Source organism: Podarcis gaigeae (assembly GCF_964106915.1).
Source record: "Podarcis gaigeae genome assembly, chromosome: 7".
NCBI lineage: Eukaryota > Metazoa > Chordata > Lepidosauria > Squamata > Lacertidae > Podarcis > Podarcis gaigeae.
This window is the reverse complement of record NC_139683.1, coordinates 89102000-89122510: the sequence shown is the minus strand read 5'-3', so window position 1 is coordinate 89122510 and position 20511 is coordinate 89102000. Positions and strand designations below refer to the sequence as shown.

The window sequence follows — 20511 nt, the reverse complement described above, 5'->3', positions numbered from 1 at the left end:
CAAAGTAAGCCCGCAATTGCAGCTGTGCATTGAAGGGAGGAATAAACACCGTATTTTTCGCCCTATAGGACGCACTTTTTCCCCTCCAAAAATGAAGGGGAAATGTGTGTGCATCCTATGGGGCGAATGCAGGCTTTCGCTGAAGCCTGGAGAGCGAGGGGGGTCGGTGCGCACTGACCCCTCTCGCTCTCCAGGCTTCAGGAAGCTATCCGTCTCCCATGGCTAGCGAAGAGCTTGCCGGCACCCAGAAGCTTGGAGCCGCTGAGCTCAGCACGCCCCAAGCTTTGGGCTTCGCGCAGCTCTCCCATGGCTTGCGGATAGCAGCCTGTTCTGGGGGCTGGGGTCGGGGAAAGCTCGGGCTTCCCCAGCCCCAGCCCCGCACCTAGGGGGGAAATAATTCCCCCCCCCTTTATTTCCCCCCCCAAAAAACTAGGTGTGTCCTATGGGCTGGTGCACCCTATGGGGCAAAAAATACAGTAAATTTAGAGTGAGTTGTCTTTGTTCTCCATTTATTTATTTTCCTCCACCCCACAAAAGCTGTGGTTGCATAAGTGAAAGAAGTGTAAAATGTGAGTTGCCTGTATTTACCAAAGTGAATCAAGTACAAGAGGAATTCATTTTAAATCCGTTGATTTTATTTTTTCCCAATATATACTTTAAGGCTCCAATGCTCAAAGCATGAATGAGTGACACCAATGAGCTCCAGGCTCCTAAAAATTTTTAATCTACTAGATTTTTAGAAATAGTTCTGTACAGCCAAGGATTTAATGATTTTTGTAAAAAAGATTAAACCCTAAGCGGCCAATAGTGCAGCTGCAAACCTGTGTGGGGTTTGGGGGCCATCAGCCCAGTAGCCTAAAAATGAAGCTTTTCCTTCGTTTCTGCACACACTTTCCTTGTTGCTCTCGGGTTTCCAAGTACATTCATAATTAAACACCATTTTCCATAGATGGTCCAAAATGCTTTCAAAGATGTTATTTTCAACATGTCTAAATATCCACAGCTTAAGCTTATTCTATATCTTCTGGTCTGACAGGATGGGGTAATGGTATAATTGATTTCTTCTCTGTATCTCTGGACAGAGCTTTCCTCATATCTGTGGAAAATGATTAATAACATATTTACAACATAATACACTTCAAGTGGCCGTCTATTTCAGTGGGAGAAGACTGAGTACTTCTTTTTGGTCAGTTGTGCCCTTACACTGGCTTATCATTCTACTCGAGATCAAGAGTGGGGAACCTCTAGCCCTCAGGTCTCTCTGTCTAAGCTCCAACTCCTCTGCCTAGGAGCCCCTCGAGAGCTCTGGCTCACAGCTTCCTCAAGTGATTTTGCCTGGCTGGAATGAGTCCGTGAAGGGTGGAGAGCGAGCTTCTGCATGCCTGAAATACACCCTGCCCCACACAGCTCACAGTCACATCTCCTGTTCCAATCACTTTGGGCAAAAAACTTTGCTCATCCTAAGCAATTTCACATTTTCATTTTAACGGCATGGGAATTTATTACATGACAAGGACTGTCCAAAGTGTCTCTTTCTGCACAACACTTACCATAAGCATCTTCATCAGGCTCCCCGTTGCTGGCAGAGTAGTATTCCAGAACTGTTCTGTACACGCTGTAGCCTAGTTGTTTGTACATGTTCACCGCAACCTGATTTGATACTCTTACAAAGAGATCCACAAAAAATCCGCCCTTTCTTCATTAAGAAAAGAAAATGACACAATAAGACAAAATAACTAACAGAAAACAGCATAGTTTGTAATAGGCTACACAGGGATCTACATAAAAAAACATAAGAATTAAGCAGTGAACAATGGGGGTGGGTGGGAATTCTGCACTAAACAGGCAAGCTGACAAATAGGCCATGCCTCATGACAAACCATGTTTACATTTAGTTTGTCTGAACTGGCAAACCAGAATAAGGGGCACTTCTGATTTAGTATGATGTTTGTCTTGATAATCTGTTCAGGTTGCTGCTCCAGCCTCCAGAGGCCATTGAGCCTTCGGGTTAGAATACTTTGGAGCAAATGGAAAATGAAACCAAGAAGCAGCTCCTCCCGCTTTGCCTATTTGTCTGGATGTTAAAACAATGGTTTGGAATTGGCACAAACCAAAGTTTGATTCCATGACTTTGGCTGTTTCAAACTATGGTTTGCCTTTAAATAAATGAGCTTCGGAAACCATCATCCTTGTACTTATTTCATTCTTCTGTCCTGATTTATCAGTTTAGAGTTATGTCTGAATTTGCTTTATGAAGCTAGCTTATTTCAATATACCATAATTAAGATGAGCCAAGGAGTTCTGGATTCAGGAATAATGTGGAATTCTACTTATTTGATAATGGAAGAGAAAGGTTCTGACACAGCTACTCTGGAGGAAGAAACAGGAGTCAAGTCTCAACCAGGCTCATTTCTGTAATAACAAACCATAGCTTATAATTGCTTCCAAATGCAGCCAGTGTTGTACCACGATGGGACACTAGTAAATTGCAATTAAAATACGGAAATAAAATGAAGTCTTGAAAACCTAGGAATATATCAAACTAAATCTTTGTACATGTGGAACAACTTCCGTGAACATCCCCATCCTCTCCTTGCATAGTCCCATCCCCTGCAAATCTGATCCTGAGGATTTGGGGGAACCCAGAGCAGATTTGGGATGTGGGTGGTGCTGTGGGTTAAACCACAGAGCGTAGGACTTGCCGATCAGAAGACTGACGGTTCGAATCCCCATGACGGGGTGAGCTCCTGTTGCTCGGTCCCTGCTCCTGCCCACCTAGCAGTTTGAAAGCACGTCAAAGTGCAAGTAGATAAATAGGTACCGCTCCGGCGGGAAGGTAAACGGTGTTTCCGTGCACTGCTCTGGTTCGCCAGAAGCGGCTTAGTCCTGCTGGCCACATGACCCGGAAGCTGTACGCCAGCTCCCTCGGCCAATAAAGCGAGATGAGCGCCGCAGCCCCAGAGTCAGCCACGACTGGACCAAATGGTCAGGGGTCCCTTTCCTTTTCCTTTAGAGTAGATTTGGAGGACTTACTGGTGGAGGAGAGAAGCAGGAAATTCAGTTTGATGCAATACATAGCTTAAAGTAGGGGAAACAGTGCTGATATAGTGACTGCTATATAACAGATGAATTTGAAGAGCAAACACTGGCATCGGAAGCCCTGCACCAAGGCTCTCCTCCCCCTGTGCTCCCCCAAGTTGGTTTAGGGAGGGACAGGAAAATACATCGCTAAGAGAGGAAAATAGATGTTTATCATGCAGGCATCCCTCACCTTTCTGATATTTCTTCAAGCAGTTCCATCAACTTAGCAGCCAAACCTAGCCGCCGAAATTCAGGTGCAACGGAGAGTGCAGTAACATGGCCATGCCACTCTTCTCTGGCTACTGAACCTTCAGCTTTCCCCATGACTACAAGGAAAAGTAGGATAAAATGGGTTAGTTTGTTTGGACTAGACCATGGCCATCCCACAGAAACTTAGCTATTGGATTTATGGTGTTTGACATAAAACCAGAAAAAATGCTTTACTACAGATGCAGGCAATTAAAAAGGACTCAAACTAGAAGTTGAACATCAGGACTATACAGATTCCAGAATGCCTCACACACAGCAAATTAAGCACTGAACAAAATGTTCAGAGAGTCTCCAATTTCAAGAAAGAAACAGAATGTTTCTAACTCTTATGTCTCCTAAAACCAGCTTTGAAGTGAATGAGCTTTAAAACCCTGAGGAGGGTTTCTAGTGGGTAGGGAGCAGTCTTTCAGGTCAGTACCCTAGCAGACTCTTCTTGCCACCTTCCTATCACTACGAGGAAATACTAAAAATGTATGCAACTCTTTGACCACAGACAACATCAAAGTGAAGTCTGTGATTAGGACTCCAGGGAGAAAGATACTAATAGATGCGGAACTGTAGGAGAACAACAAAAGCTATAATTGTAAGTGTATTCACTTCCAAGTAGTAGTAGTAATAATAATAATAATAATAATAATAATAATAATAATAATAATTTTATTTGTATGTCACCCATCTGACTGGGTTGCCACAGCCACTCTGGGTGGCTCCAAACAGAATATTAAAAACATGATAAAACATCAAACATTAACAACTTCCCTAAACAGGGATGCCTTCAGATATCTTTTAAAAGTCAGTTGCTTATTCCTTGACATCTGATGGGAGGGCTGAAACCCAATTAAAGAAATTCTAATTGATTACTATGAGTAATACTCATACTATGTATCAATTAAATTGGGATACATTTGCATATGGTAAAAACTATTACTAAAGCAAGAAGCACATTTTGTGTTTAGAAGATACATATATGGATGTGCTGTAGCCAAATGCACATCAGATGAAGCATTCATTTTGGATGTGTGAGAGAAGGGGAAATACTTTAAGACAGGCGCTGCCAGCCTTTATGGACCAGGGGGCACATTTCAAATTTTGAGGAAGTACTAGTCACAAAATAGCTGCTATGGGAGGCATGACATATCAGTTAGAGAGAGAACCATCACTGCTGCTTCCAACACACACACACACACGGACAACTTCAGGCTTACCAAGGGAAGTCACTACATCCTGCTGGTCCTGACTATGAAGATCACAAAATATTGGCTTTTGCCCCATACACACAATGATGCTGTTGCTAGCTAATAACAGAGAGCATTCCCTTGAACCAGGGAAAATATCCAAGGTGGCCCCACCACACTCTCACACACACATTCATTCATGCACACACTTACTGATCAGACACACATGCATTGCTCACACACTCATACACACACTTCACACACCTCTCTCTCTCTCTCTCTCTCTGCCCAAGTCCATTTCTTTCTCTGACCACACATAAACAGATTTATACATACCTCTCTCTCCCTCACAGATCACATATGCATACAATTTTCTTCTTCTTCTTTTCTCTCTCTCTCTCTCTCTCTCTCTCTCTCTCACACACACACACACACACACACACATCTTTTCCTCCGCTCCCAAGTGTGTAGCACCATTTCTCTCACATATGGGCTTTTGCAAGTTTTTTTGGAGGGGAGAAGGTGCAGGGTGGGAGATGTGTCAGTAAGGGTGGTACGGACAAAAAAAGAATGTGTGTACCTTTTGCCTCATACTGGAGATTATAAAAACTAGAAAGTTACTTTTAAAAAAAATGAAGACTGTGAGTCTGGGGGCTATGGTTCATCCTTACAGGCATCTGGATGCCTGCAGGTGATGGGCTGCCAACCCCTACCTTAAGATGTTACTTTCCATATGCGGTTTTTATATGCTCATACTAAAACTAATAATAATAATAATAATAATAATAATAATTTATTATTTGTACCCCGCCCATCTGGCTGGGTTTCCCCAGCCACTCTGGGCGGCTTCCAACAGAGATGAAAAATACACTAAAATGTCACATATTAAAAACTTCCCTGAACAGGGCTGCCTTCAGATGTCTTCTGAATGTCAGGTAGTTGCTTATCGCTTTGACATCTGATGGTAGGGCATTCCACAGGGCGGGCGCCACTACCGAGAAGGCCCTCTGCCTGGTTCCCTGTAACTTGGCCTCTCGCAGTGAGGGAACTGCCAGAAGGCCCTCGGAGCTGGACCTCAGTGTCCGGGTAGAACGATGGGGGAGGAGACAAAAGGTTCTGCCCAATTTATCAAGGACATCTTCATGGTTGATAAAAAGCCCTTAAAAACTGAGTAAATGTTGCAGTGCTACTGCCAAATAATTAAAGGGTTAGTCAAAGATTGGTCACACAGAAACAAGGAAAATTAACCTACTTACTGTAGCCCATCAGTTCTCCACCAGGAGCTTCTGCAACAATAAAATACTCAGGCCAGTGAGCCAAGTACTGCAAGTAAAATGGAATTCCATACTATGGAGTATTGCATGTTAAGAAAATATCACCTCAGTAAGCAAGTGAGGGGTGACAATCTGTAGCATGCCGTCTATTGCTGAACTCCAACTCCCATCAATCCCAGACAGCATGGTCAAGGGTAAAGGACTATAGAAGCTGTAGTTCTGTAATATCTGGAGGACCTTAAGTTGCTCACCCCCAAAGTAACTGTTTTCCAAACAGTTCTGGTTTTGCACAGTAAGATACTAAAATAATTAAGACTACTGTCTGTTTCTGAGTAAAAAATAAATAATAACAATACAATACAGGTAAACCAAGAATGTAAAATCAGAATCAGAAGAAGAATCAGAAGAATGTTTATTTGCATCAGCCACTAGCCATAGCAATAAAACAAAATTTAAAAAGTGATTAAAAAAAATAATATGATTAAAAAATTCCAAAACATTTGTATTGATTATTTAATATTTCTAAGAGCTACCTGCAAAATTTCATATTGGGATCTCAGTGGGATCACATTAAAAAATGTGTACATACATGTCTGCCTTATTGGGTTCTATTTAGGATAAATGGGTCTTCTTGGAGTAAGATATAACAGAATAAACAAGACGTCAAGTTATAATATCAGTTCCTTCAGGCATTTATTTAGAAAGTTATTCAATTAAAAGGTATCTGAAAAGCTGGTCAGGCATTTCTTTTAAAAATGTGTTCCAAAGCCAAGTGATAGCTTGCTATTGCATGATAGAATTAACGCTTTGAAAGAATTCTTGTTAGTACATATTGTGAACATTACAACAAAATACATGACATCACTTGATATGGAATGACCCATTTTAGAACGAATAGCAATTAAGAGTAAGAACTGATAATTCTCTGGTTCGTCTCTCTCCTCAGCTTCGACTATACCACTATTTATCAGCCCAGCTGCATCCACACAGCCAAGAAGTGGCTAATTATACTGATCTTCCTTGCAGGCTATTGGATGGGTTACTAAGATACATATTATTTGACCACTTGAAATGTACCAGTTCTAAGTAAGTATTGATTACTATGACATTTTTTAAATCTTTGAGACATAAGACACTATACAGAAAAAAGGAAATACAGAACCTCTTAGACGAAGTGATTTTAGCTTGGACATAATATTGAAGGACAGCACTGGCACTGGGCTATGAATCAGAAAGTGTCTCGTTCAATTTTGCCATAAGCTCATTTGTATTATAGGGATAACATCACATACATTTTCCATATTATTGTATGGATTACAAATAAACATTGTATAAACAATTTGAACAGTCAAAGTGATACATTCAAAATATTACTTCAGAGGGCAGGAAGCTGATATTATTAACTTTAAGAAGAAACTGAAAAGCATTCCTGTTTAATCAGGCATTTGATGGTCAAAAGATACTTGATCCAGATATTATTTGCTGTGGGGTTATATGACTGTTTTTAAGTGTTTTAAATAAGTTTTGTTTATTTAAAAAAATACAATTGTTTTATTATTTTGGTGTTTGCTGCCCTGGGCCCCTTAGGGAGGGTGAGATGGAAATTTAATAATTAAATAATAAATGCAACACACTGCTGTTTGGCATCCATAGTAACTTCCATATTAGAAGCTTCTCAAGGCTGCCCCATATATTGTATTTTTATGGACTGCCCATATAAGAATAAAGAATGAACGCAATAACAAACATTTCTGCCATGTAGGTACACTTGCCAGACGCCAGGAATAACTGCAGCTCCCTGATAAAAATATTCAGGGACAACATATGTTTTCTGTAGTATAATGCATGAAGAGGCTCACAGAGCATTCAGAGGTCTTGAGGCTTAAAAGGATACAGTTTCTGTGAGGGGATCCAAGTTGCTGTGGGAAACAAGAACTGATTAAACACCCAAAGTATTACTAGGGAGAAACTTTGAGCCAGTTACCACTGGGTATGGGGCAAACCTTTCAATCTCTTCCATCCCACACACCAATTTTGAAACCTCAATTTGCCTCTTGAACAATTATTAATTTTGTGATCTACCCTGGGTATACAACTCGGTTGGTCAGGGAATAAAGTATAACCAAAGAAGAGCAAGAGGCAAGTTCTAACATCCCTTTAATTCCAAGAGATCCTGAAATATTCAATAGAGGAGAGCTATTTCCTTGTGCCAACTAAATTGCCAAATTTTAAAATAGCTACTGTAGCTGTGCCTTTAATAACAGTTTGGGTTACAGAAATGAGCAGGTGATAATGCCTATCTTTATCTGCAACAAGCTTCATCTGATTTCTGCTCATCAATTGGATGTTTAAAGGTACAGGTAACTGATCAAGGCTCGCTGCTGGGCACTTGGCAATCCTAGGCAAAACTCCGTTTCCCCTTTTCTCAGGCGGCAGCCCAAAGAGGCGGCGCGGCAGCGCCTGCTCCGAACCGGGCCGGCTCCGGTGTTGGCTGGGCGGCAATTCCGACCCTCCTTCGCTAGCAGGACCCGGGGGGAGAGCGCCGGAGGCGCCTCCAGGCCAGAGACCGGGCGGAGAAGGCAGAGACACGCGCCGCCCGCCCGCCCGCCCGCCGGCCCCCTCCCCGCCCCGGGCCCCGAGGCCTCGGGCTCACATGTTGTTGAATCGGAAGAGGTCGTTGCAGGTGAAGGCGCGCAGCGAAGTCATCTTCTCCCCGGCGACAGCAGCCCAAGACCCGGAACCACTTCTCGCCGGCGCCGGGCAACGAAGACGCCACTTCCGTTCCACCGGTTGCCAGGGCGACCCTTCGAGAAAGAGGCGAAGGTCCAACGGAGGGGCGGAAGCCACGCCCCCTTGCGTCAGAATTGTCCACAGAGATAAAAAAGGGAAGAAGCGTCGCCCTCCCGCCCCGCGGACAGCAGCTCGCGCTCTTCAATGTTTGTTTCGTTCCTCTGTTTTTAGATGTTCTTTTTTCTGTGGGCCACCAAGAGTCTCTGTCGGGGAAAAATTGGGGAGGGCATTTTGGACTTTTGCTGCCCTGCATATATTAAAACATATTCGTGGCCCTCCTCCTTTGAGGATGAGCAACATTAAAATACACCCCCACAGCCGGTTGGGTTTCCTCTCCGGAAACGGCGAAAAGGCGGAGCCAGCTGATTTTAAACGGATCCTCATGAATTCATATGATTTTTTCATTCAAATTAAATAAAACTGCCATGACACTGTAGACCATGTCTTAGTCTGTAGGCAGCATCAAAAAAATCACGCATCCACTGTTTCGTGGGGCCGCAATGGCCCAAAAACATGGTTAAAAAACAAGGATCCTCGTGGATCCTCATGATTTTTGCACTAGATCAGCCCGAGGTCACGATCAGATCAACTTCCCCAAATCTCTTGCTAATCCGCAAAACTCTGTATTGCTGGGTCTGCCTGCTGGCAAATATAACATCACAATCACAATGGTACAAAATAACTCAGCAAGCTGACATTTATCAAGAGTTAAACAAAGGTTATTGTACTAAATATTATTTTCAATTCTAGGTAGTTTGCTATTGGAGAAATACCATATATGATTAATGCTAAGGGCATTTTTGTGATTTTTGTAGTGCAACTCATGATTTTTGTGGTGCAGGGTGTGCCCCTGGCTATGATGTGTGATTTGGTGGTGAGTTTGGGGGTGGCCCAATGCAAAAAGCGTGAGGATCCATAAGGATCCGTGCTTCAGAACCACGTTTTTGGGCCACGGAGTTGCCATGAAGCCGTGGATCTGTGATTTTTGTGGTGCAGGCTGTGCCCATGGCCATAATATTTGATCTGATGGTGACTTTGGGCTGATTTAGTGCAAAAATCATGAGGATCCATGAGGATGCGTGTTTTTTAACCATGTTTTTGCACCATTGCGGTACCACAAAACAGCGGGTGCATGATTTTTTTGGTTCTGCCTACAGACAAATACGTGGTGTAGAGTATCATGGTGTTTTTATTTTGTTTCAATATAAAAATCATATGAATTCATGATCCATGTTTTTGTGGTGCTGCAGCGTGGCTAAGTGTTGGATCCACGTTTTTTAATAGTCTAGTCTGTAGGTGTGCCTTCCAGATGTAATTTGACACTGGATTTGTTGGAGTTATTTTTTTAAAAGTGGAGGATCCATGAGGATCCGTGTAGATCTGCCTTTAACCCAGACCCTTGGTCTCCCTGCAAGAGTGCTGCCTCTGGAGCTTCTCTCGGGCTCAGCTCGCCTCTCTGGTCCCAGCGGCTGCCCTGCAGTCTGAGGCTAGAGGTCAAGATGGGTTGCCATATTTCAAAAAGGAAAAACCAGGACACCCCCAAAATGGTGGATTTTCTTTCCAAAAAAGACGTATGTCAGCCCTCCTATAGAATACAGAATTGTGGAGTTGGAAGGGTCTAGTTTTCTAGACTCTTGTCTTTCTGGCAATGCAGGAATCTTTGCCCAGTGTGGGGCTTGAAGCTACAACCCCGGGATTAAGAGTCTCATGTTTTACCGACTGAGCCATGTATGGAAGCTTCCTTAGAAGACGTCCCGCCATTATCAGTGGAACTAATTCCAAAGTGTGTGCAGTTTTCTTGGCTACAGGTACCTATCAGGGCACTGAATAGCTTCTCTAAGAGCATAACCCTAACCAATAAGGCATTCCTCTTTACCCTGGCCTTTGACGATGAAGATACTTATTTTCAGGACCCACCCTGGTTTGAGTGACTGTATTTTTAATTCTCGTTTTTTAACTGTATTTTAAATTGTTGCAACTTGCCCTCAGACTTTAGCGTGAAGGGCAGGTAAGATATTTAAATAATACGAATACCAAAACACCACCACCAGGCCCAGCAGTTTGGCCCCAGGACTGCGGGTGCCCGAGGCCACGCACGCTGCAGGCGCCTGACATCAGCACACCCCTGCAACGTGAGCAGCCCCGGTGCAAAAATTTGTGGGTGCCCTTTCATGGGGAGCTGTGGGGACTGGAGCCCCCAGGGCCCCTGGCACACAGTGCCTATGAACAACACCATTATTATAAGCTTATGTTTAAATAAATATCAGGCCTACACTTAAAAAACACTCAATACAGCTATCCTGACAGATGAGAGCAGTAACAGCACTGCCTCTAGAAACAGTATTAAGGTGCCAGAAATCTGCTGGTGGAAGTCTAGCAGCAGAGCCCTATTGTTCACTGTTCCCATAGGGGTCAGCAACCAGAGGCAATGGAAGGTTGGATAACATCATATAACACCTCCTAACTCGGCAAATTGGAAAGGTTTTCAGAACAGAGCTGCAACATATAATTATGAATTTAAATTAGCCCATTAGTGAACTGTCTGATTCAAAGACAAAATGTAATTCAGTTTAAACTCCTGACCGTTAGGTCCAGTCGTGGCCGACTCTGGGGTTGCGGCGCTCATCTCGCTTTATTGGCCAAGGGAGCTGGCGTACAGCTTCCAGGTCATGTGGCCAGCATGACTAAGCTGCTTCTGGCGAACCGGAGCAGTGCACGGAAGCGTCGTTTACCTCCCCGCCAGAACCACCAACTTTCCGATCAGCAAGCCCTAGGCTTTGTGGTTTAACCTACAGTGCCACCTGTGTCCCACGAATTCAGTTTACAAATCTGCTTATTAAAAGGCTGAGGTATTGCTTAATGACACAACTTTAATGTGGGAAGATCAGTGGGTGGGAATCTCAACATTAAGATTCAATATGAGAGCCTGAATCCATTTTCAGTCATTGAAAAAGACATTGTGCAGCCTTCAGACACTTAGCAGTTCCTAAACGTGGTTGATTTATTTATGCAGGGGATTTTTGAGCACATTTGTAATAAATTGGATTTAACTGTTGCTGGATTATTATTTTTGTGATTCTAAGCCTGCATTCCTATACACTTACCAGCAAATTACTCTCATTGAAGTCTGAGGTTTACATGCAAACTATCACACATTGCATAGTTAAGGAAGCATTCCCTGCTTTAGTCATACTTTCTGCTCATATATTCAGGTGACTTGTTTTTAAAGCTGATAAATCTTCTCTGCCACTCCTTTCTACCAGTGAGCATTCTTGGAAAGTTATCAAGTGTCTTAATATTTTACAACACATTTTTCTTCTGCAAGGATGGAACTTGCTTTAACCATCATGAAGACAGTATCTTTGTCACCTGTTTCCAGCCACGGAAAGAAATAGGTTTTCACCTAAGAGTGGAAATTAATGATTACATTTTTAAAAAATGTGCACCAATAAACAAAGATGCCCGTGATCTTGAGCTTTTTGACTGCTTCAGCTCTTTCTCTGCATACCAGCAGGGTATGCCTAATCTTCTGATTTATTTATTTTTAAGTAAAATGACATGAAGAATAATTAGGTGTTGGTTCTGAATTGTGGCAAAAATTTCAGTTATGTTTAGTACAGAAGAAGCAAATTGTAAGTGTGTATAGGAGCATGGCAAAGAACACGAGATTGTTATAGATACTGGAATAAATGATTCAATGCCAAAACGTTTCTGGAAGGGAAAACAGAGCACAAAGCACCCACCTTAAAAGAATCCTGAGGGTGTGGTTTCTTCCATCCAACTCCTCAGATACAACTCACCATTTCAGAAACACGAACTTTTCTCACATATAGTATCCAGTTGTGAGTCGTCTCCTGCACTTGTTTCAGTCTTCCCATGGTGCCAATTTCAGGAAAATTAAGCATTTATTCCAGTGATGTATGGTGATTTTTTTCCACAGGGGAACAGTTAGGGCCAGAGGCGCCAGCTTGCAAGGGTACTTGGGAACGGGCACAACATTGTGATGTCCTGATGTCGCGTGTGTGAGCATTGTGCCTTCCTCCTTAAGCCAGCAGAAGCTTCCCAGGCTTTGGGAAGGTGGTGGAAGGGCTTTTGGACCTGTCGGAGCATCACACCTCCCTCCCTATCCTAGTCCCCCTAGTCCACTGACTGCACACCACTGATATATGCATAAAATGAAAGAAGATCAAACGACACAAATCATTTTCAATCTAAGGCAGAGCTGCCACTATGTCCTTAGGATGTTCCAGATGTCCTCATCCTCCAAATATCAGAGTGCTTTTGGCCAGTGTGAGCTCTGCTGATCCCTACAGTGACTGTTGCTGGCACAAGTTTACTAGTAGCAATTGGCACAGGGGAACAAGAGCTCAAAACATGATAGCAATAATTTCCACCCAACCTGTTCACATTAAAATAGGTATACACCCAAGATGTTTTTAAAGTATAATGTGTGAATTGGTCCTCAGGGCTAGTTCACAGATCTATAGCCATTATTGCAGCAGAAGTTACCACAGATCTGTAACAGGAGAAAGTGCCATATATCACCTCAAAAATACAATGTTTTCCAGTGCAGTCAGTTTACACATTCAACTGGCAGTTAGTAAATGATAAAAATGAAGGGATAGATATGAGTGTGTGAACCAGCTCCAAGACTCCAATGTACAGCAAACCACATGAGCTGGACTAAAGAATAGTTTCAGGAGACTAGAAAATGGCTATGTCTCCTGTGCAAGAAATGGATAAATACAGACTATTCACATATACACAAACATGCTCATTATAGTAAAGTATTACAATGTATTATGTGCAAAACTACTGTTTTATCATTTACAAAATGAAATACAACATAGACACATGTCAAGGTGGCAGGTAAGTGGCAAATCAACATGCATACATTTACATACAAAATGCACTTGCAGAGCCAGACACCAATATTCTTTTGGTAACTCCAGAGCATTAAGGCATTAAGGTACAGCAATTCATAACTCAGCACTGGAGTGCATTCACATAGTTTGGAAGCCACCCTAGATGGACAAGATCCTTGGCTTTTGATAAGATCAGTAAGGGACTTATGATCCAAGATTTTCAACCACATCTTACACAATGACTTGGATTGGTTGGTGCTCAGTGTAGGTCTTAATATTTCTGTTACAACATTAAACTATTACAACATTGTCCAGATTTATTTTTGTATCTATTGGATAATTTAATTGTTCGGTCATGATGTATAGGGGACAGCAAAATCCACCCCATGAAATATCTCTCCTCTCCCGCCTCCTCTGGGGTCGCACAGAAGATTAGGAGGGAGCGATTACTTTTATTCAAAATTACAACCCAGTTTTAGTTATCTAATATGGAAAGAAGCTTACAATTTGTATGCCTATGGAAAACATTTACTTTTTCAGCCACAGTAAAATGCATGTGATGTTGCTCGTTTCAGTCTGCATAAATCTGTTTAACCTGTAAATTCAGTTCCTTGCTGTTTCTAACATAACAGATGACAAATCAATATTTGTATATGTACAATATTTCAAACTTTGAAAATCCCGCCCCCCCAACTTCCTTCACTTACGTTCTGCAAGACGCCTGAACCAGCAGACTAGGGGTAACCTCACAACCTCTCTCTCTCCCCCCCCCCCATTTTGAGTGACTGTCCCTCACATCTACCTTCAACAATGTCCAGTCACTCTTCCACAAAGAGGAGTGATGGAGCTCTCAGCTATCTTTCTTTGGCTAACTTTCTGTACAACAATGGAGTAACTAAACTGTGTTATTTGAAACACATGCCCTAAAACATCTCATTTCTAAAGCAGCCACACTATGTTTTCTCACTTTCCTGGTCTCTATATTCACTTCTTTCAAATACTGCTCTCCACTTTATCTGTCCATTCAGGATTGCAGTATATAAATAATAATTCAGTAAGTGATACATCAGGTTTGTAAAAGGCTTTGGGTAGCCAATGTCAAAAATACAAATTACTTACAGAATTTTATCAACCCTAAAATGAGTGATAGATTTAAAAACACTTAAATCAGGGAAGAAAAGGCAATAAACCATCTAAATCTCACAGGAGTGTTCAATGTAATACTCTAAAACCAGCAAGAGATTTATTTTGTATATTAAATGTTAAAAATCACATGCAGAATTATAGAACATTTTATAGTTTTAAAAAATACTTTAAGGATCAACCATGACAGTTTACCTGCAACTGTTTTAAAATTTCTGTGATATATATGTATATATATAAACAAGCTGCCTTCAGTAAAATAATAATAATTAAATAACTATTTTAGAGAAGGCTGCTACCATCCATATAAGAGAGTTTATTGATGCCCTGCATCGGACAGTTTTGCATATATATGTACACTGGTGAAATGGATTGCCCACCAGTTAGCTTATAGATAATCTGGCCATCAGTAAAGTTAATGCAAACTAGGGCTTGAACTAAGGATGAGAGTAAAATGCAATACAGATGTGCTGATGTGATGTGCAGTATATTTGAGAAGATCAGTGATCCATGAAGTTCAGCCCGCCTTCTGTTCTACAGCTGTACAATGGCCCTGTATATATACTACATTTAGTCAGTGACAGGGATTGCTGTTCATGTTCTTATCAGACATTTGGTTTAGAGCCCTGCAGACAGTGTCTAATGAACTCAAGTCAGCAAGCAAAGGGTGCTTTCAGCAACTTAAAACCCAACCATAAAACACATGAGCTTTATGATGTGTGGTCGCTGTTGTCGTTTTGAAAAATGGCACCATAATTGTCACTGTTGATGCGCTTATAAACAAAATGAAAGACCTGGGGCTGTGGTCGGCTGTGCAGTTCAGCTTTGATTTTTTGGGGATAGGTATCTTCTGTCAGCTGCTGCCAGGTGTCATCAATAAAGAGAAACAGGCTATACTCATCAGGAATGTCCACTTTAAACTTCTCAGCACAAAGCCGACACACATCTTCTGTGGTAATATATGGTCTCACGAGCAAGGTTTTCCCTGTACAGCCACTGTTTACTTCCTGGAATGCAACTCGCAAATAGTTCTGCAAAGTGGGGAAATGCATGAGAAGAATAAATATTCAAATTCAAGACCTAATAAAAAAACCCACACACAATTTCACCTGGTTTGTTGGGCTAATCAATGTGAAATATACGTAGTTGTTCCTCTTGTTATTAATCAGAGGTCCTCTGTGTTCCAGGAAACCTTAAGGGTGGTATACAACTAAATTTTACTCAGAGCAGATCCTCAGAAATTAATGAACCTGACATTAGAGCCATTAATTGCAACAGGTCTACTCAAAGCAAAATGTTCTCAAGCACCCTCAATTCACATATAAGATATTGAGGCCTCACCAGTGCTCTGTTCAAATGGAATGCATATTCTGTAACAAGGGTGCCATGGCAGACAAACTGATGCAGTAAATCTTCCCTGAAGGCAGGAACTGAAAACCCCTGCTGTAAGGAAGTAGTGTCAGGGTCCATTCACAGGACCTTGACTGAAATTTTATTCAACCTGCCCATGTGAGTAAAGGACTTACTTACTAGCCCCAACACTTCCTCTGCTTATTCATTATTAGCATGCCATGAGGATTGTACTTTTGAGCTCACTTTATTGTGTCCTGACAGCAAGCTAAGTGAACTGCAAAGCTATCATCTATGGCCAGACAGAGTTCACTCAGCTGAGACCTGGGCATATGCCAGAGGGTGGCAAAGCGTCACTGAGCCTGCTCTGGGGAACGGTGGTCATGCTAAGAAACTCCTGTTGTTGAAGAGGCTAACACAAGATGCAGCAGAGCTCAGGGAAGAAAGTGGGCTGAGCCCTATTCACACAAATCAGACTTTATCAGCCAGCGATGCAGATGAAAAGCATACTTTGCAATTCTACAGAGCACACATGTCTGGCATTTGCTTTTTAATATTGAAGCAAGGAGCTGGTTTCAGGAAACTCATTTGGGAATATGATTCATGTCTCTTTTCCTGAGTCCAATTTGATAATAATTCAAGCTTCATTAATTCTAGGCAAGGTCTGTGGGAGCTTTTGGAGAACATGTGAGTTGTTATTAGTTATGCCCACCTTTGTTGCATTTTCATTTAGTGGGAATGCCGGTCTTTTTTATTTATTTTGCCCACTGCAGAAGCAGTATATTTGCTTCTTCATAAATTCATTTCTATGCCACTTTTTGGCCCAAGAAAGGCCTCCAATCAACTCAAAATAAAACAATGCAAGAGATAATAAAAGCAATTTAAATGTAACAAAACCCAGAGCAGAATAAAACAAGTAAAGCACAGTCAACAGTGAAGGCGGAGGTGGGGAATAATTGCTTTTCATTGTTAACATTTTTTCTTCCAGTAAAATAATTAGGAATGCTTTTTTAAAAAAAGACACAAAAAGCATACGCACACATGCTGGCCATAAGCGGAAACAGACATCATCTAGAATCTAAGGGAAGACATGAAAGGGGGAGATTTGAGGAAGGAAAAAAAGGAGGGAGGGGAGAGAGAAGGGGAGAAAATAGAAATGAGGAAGGAAGGGAAGAAAGAAGAGCAGAGTGTGCATGTTGGAACACAGCTTGTTCTGACATGAAATGAAATGAGTCATTGGAGGGAGTCCGTCAAATATAGGGCAAAATGTACATTCAGGATGCACCAACAAATACTTTTGTTTCTAAGGGGAAGAAACATCCTCCACATTTATTCTCTAACATGTTTGCAAGTATGGCAACCCAAATCTTGGAGGTTTTTTTGCTAACCATAAAATTCAAACAGTGAAACATGCTTTAGCTTTCCCAAAAGTATCAGTGCTGAACTATCATGATACACAGTGCTTTCTTCTTCTTCAGGGGGTACTCAAGGGTATGCAGTACCGGCACCTAGGACTCAGCAACATTCGTAAAGAAATAATGCGTTATAACACTGTGACACCAGATGGCCCAGTGGAGCCCCGTCTTTCACCAGTGGAATTTCCCTGTATGAAGTTTACAGTGCGTTTAACTGAATCGCTTCTTGGCTGTGTCTAGATCCAGCCTTACTTTAACAACTTCATGCTGAGTACCAGCACCTATTTTTCTAGAAAAAAAGCACCAATGATACATAAACTGAAGTTAAGCTTGATTTGCAATTCCATTATCACTACCAAATTAACAAGCCTACACCAAAATTGCAAGTTATATATGAAAAGTAATTTTCTCAGACCATGCAAGATCAAAGTACACAACAATTTTAACAGTATGTGTACTTCCATCTTGTTTAGGTGCTCAGACCAAACAGGAATCCTGTAAGGAGGTGTTAAGGAAGAAGCAGCTGCCCATAATCACTCCAGGATCTCCCCAAGAAGAATATGAAACTCTGCAGTCACTTCACATTCAGTGTTATTAAAGTCCTTCCAGGCACTGCAACATGGAGAAGACTCCCTTCCCCCAACGTCATGGCCAAATTAGATGAGATGGTGACAGACACCTGTTTCTCTTTATATATCTGCCCCTTGCACATATAAACAAAGACTGAGGATCATGCAGGTGAGGGGCAATGTATATCTTACTGCCCACAGTTGTCTATTTCCTCCTTGGCTCAATTCCAACATTGAAGCTTAAAAAAAGGAGAACAAAAGATGGAGGGGAACAAAGGCATCAGGGTTTGTATATATTTTATTCTAACTTCACCCCATCCCTGGCTTTACCAGTGAATGGAGTGGGGACATGAATGGCAGCCCTGTCAGAACTAGTTTTGCCCTGAGCTTCACAAATGAGGGGGAACCAGAACTAACATCACCAAGGACAATCTACATCTACCACGCTGTCTGTCATATCACAATTATACTCTGCCCACAGTAGAAAAGTCATCATATGGAAAAGTCATTAACTGTACCTGAAAATCATCCACAGATGGAATCGTTCTATTGGTTGTCCTACGCTTATGCCATTGTCGGAGCGTATTCCGGGCTTCTGAGCACAGCAGCCGAGCCGCTTGTTCTTCTTGAAAGTTCTTTATCAAAGAAAGTGCTCCATATGCACTTGTCAAGTAGTAGCCACCTGCGAAGGAATCAGGAGAAGAGTGTTCCAGAGACAATTACCAACAGCTTCATTACTTATATATATATATATAAAATCAGTGTAAAACTCAGTATGTCTGTAATTTTCCAAGACAGACAAGAGTGATCTGCTGTCTTGCATTAAATCAAAGTGCAAGGGGGAGGGGGAACTGTGACCCTCCAGATGTTGGACTCCAATTTCCATCAGCCGCTGCCCGCAGGGCCAATGCTCAAGAAGGATGGGAGGTGTGCATCTGGATAGCAACGGGTTAGCTATCAATGTACTAGTAGTTCGTTCTTGTTCTTGTTTTTATTATGTATTTTGTGCTTTTATTTTGTATTTTTATACTGTGAACCACCCTGAAATCTACAGATCATAAAATAGTAGAGTTGGAACGGACACCACCCCTGCCCCCCGCAATGCAGAGTGCAGGAATCTCAGCTAAAGCATCCCTGACAGATGGACATGCAACCTCTGCTTAAACACCTCCAATGAAGGAGAGTCCATCACCTCCCAAGGGAGTCTGTTCCACTGTCGGAACAGCTCTTACTGTCAGAAAGTTTTTTCTGATGTTTAGTTGGAATCTCCTTTCTTGTAACCTGAAGCCATTGGTTCGGGTCCTACCCTGTGGAGCAGGAGTAAACAAGCTTGCTCCATCTTCCATGTGGCAGCCCTTGAGATATTTGAAGATGGCTATCCTATCTCTTCTCAGTCTCCTCTTGAAGAGTGGTATCCAAATTTAATAAATACTGTACTACTGCTACTACTACAAATTGGGGGTCTGCCATCCTTCTGAGGTGTGCTTTTGAAACCACAGCCATGCCAGTGGGTTTCAAACTTTGTTCCAAAGAACTAGAGTCTGGATCCAACCCTCTGAGTTGCTTTCTTCTCCTGGTTTCTTGACACCACACACTGTGGCAAGTATAGCACAAACATCAGGAAGATTACTTAAAGCAAACTCTGGTGTTTGTTGCAGTTCTCATTCCAGCTGTACTCAAATGCTCTTCCCCATTAGATGGAATTCTGTTCATGCCCCCGCCCACCATTGGATTTCTGGAAAAGACAAATGCAATTTGTTGCAAATAGTAACACAGAGAAATCTGATGCAGTTTGGAGGCCAAGGAAGTATCAACATCCAGCTGCTTGGCCAGAAGCTTGGCCTGCTTGTTTTTGTTTTGCTGTTGGAAACAGAAGTTCCTTGCCAGATTCAACAGCTTCAGCATTCTTCTGCTCTCAGCTGCCCAGGAGGGGAGGGGCCTCTGGAATCCTTCCCTACTCCAGGCTTAGAAGGAGCCAAACAACTGCAGAGGCAGGAAAAGTTTCAGAGCCACAAGCAGGAGACATATTCCAGGCCATATTTTAAGAGCTAAATCATTGTTGGTTTGTTTTTTTGTTTTTGTTTTTTGCAAATGTCACCTTAATAACAAGCCCCTTGTTCTCAAGCAACCTAAATAAAAGTCAAGAGGAATTTCTAGTAATAAAACTGATTCACATATTCTTCTCCCATTCTTTCTGCGTGGGAGAAAGAGTGTATTTTTGGTTGCCTGAGTATGAACTGGAGAGCTGCTGCTACCTCTGTGTGGCTTCTCCACTCCATGCCTTTTTGACAAAAATGACTAACCTGTGTGTTAAAATATAATAATGAAGTGTTCCTCAAAGGGTTTCAAGTACAGGCAAAGACCATTTTACATTTGTTCAATGCATATACGATTGTGACGCACACACTGCTGCAACCCAGAAGTGGCCAGAAAAGGGGGTGGAATGGGGGGGGGGCTTACACGCACTCCACTAACACACGAGTGGGCCAGGAACGCAACCCCTGCACAAATAACGTGATTCCACTATGAAACAATCCTCAGTTAAAAAATCCTGCCTCTGTTATCAACTCTCTCACATC

The 20511-nt window shown here is 42.1% G+C and overlaps 2 protein-coding genes across 10 annotated transcripts in view; both read right to left on the bottom strand.

The window, feature by feature from the left end:
* Positions 1 to 613: 613 nt before the first annotated feature.
* NAA20 (N-alpha-acetyltransferase 20, NatB catalytic subunit) lies at positions 614 to 8593 on the bottom strand. The gene is made up of 6 exons (XM_083748712.1): positions 8454 to 8593; positions 7695 to 7719; positions 5783 to 5873; positions 3272 to 3407; positions 1551 to 1696; positions 614 to 1096 (listed from the first exon to the last, which is right to left on the bottom strand). Exons 1-6 carry the CDS (start codon positions 8504 to 8506, stop codon positions 1011 to 1013), a joined length of 537 nt encoding a protein of 178 aa, XP_083604838.1. The 5' UTR covers positions 8507 to 8593; the 3' UTR covers positions 614 to 1010.
* Positions 8594 to 13367: 4774 nt separating this feature from the next.
* The window catches only part of RIN2 (Ras and Rab interactor 2), a 76732-nt gene continuing 69588 nt past the window's right edge, over positions 13368 to 20511 (bottom strand). For all 9 annotated transcript variants that reach the window (XM_083748593.1, XM_083748592.1, XM_083748599.1 and 6 more), the window contains 2 exons: positions 18451 to 18614; positions 13368 to 15629 (listed from right to left, as the gene is read on the bottom strand). In XM_083748593.1, coding sequence (XP_083604719.1) covers positions 15309 to 15629; positions 18451 to 18614 — 485 coding nt within the window. In that variant the 3' untranslated portion in view covers positions 13368 to 15308. The remainder of the gene's footprint in view (positions 15630 to 18450; positions 18615 to 20511) is intronic.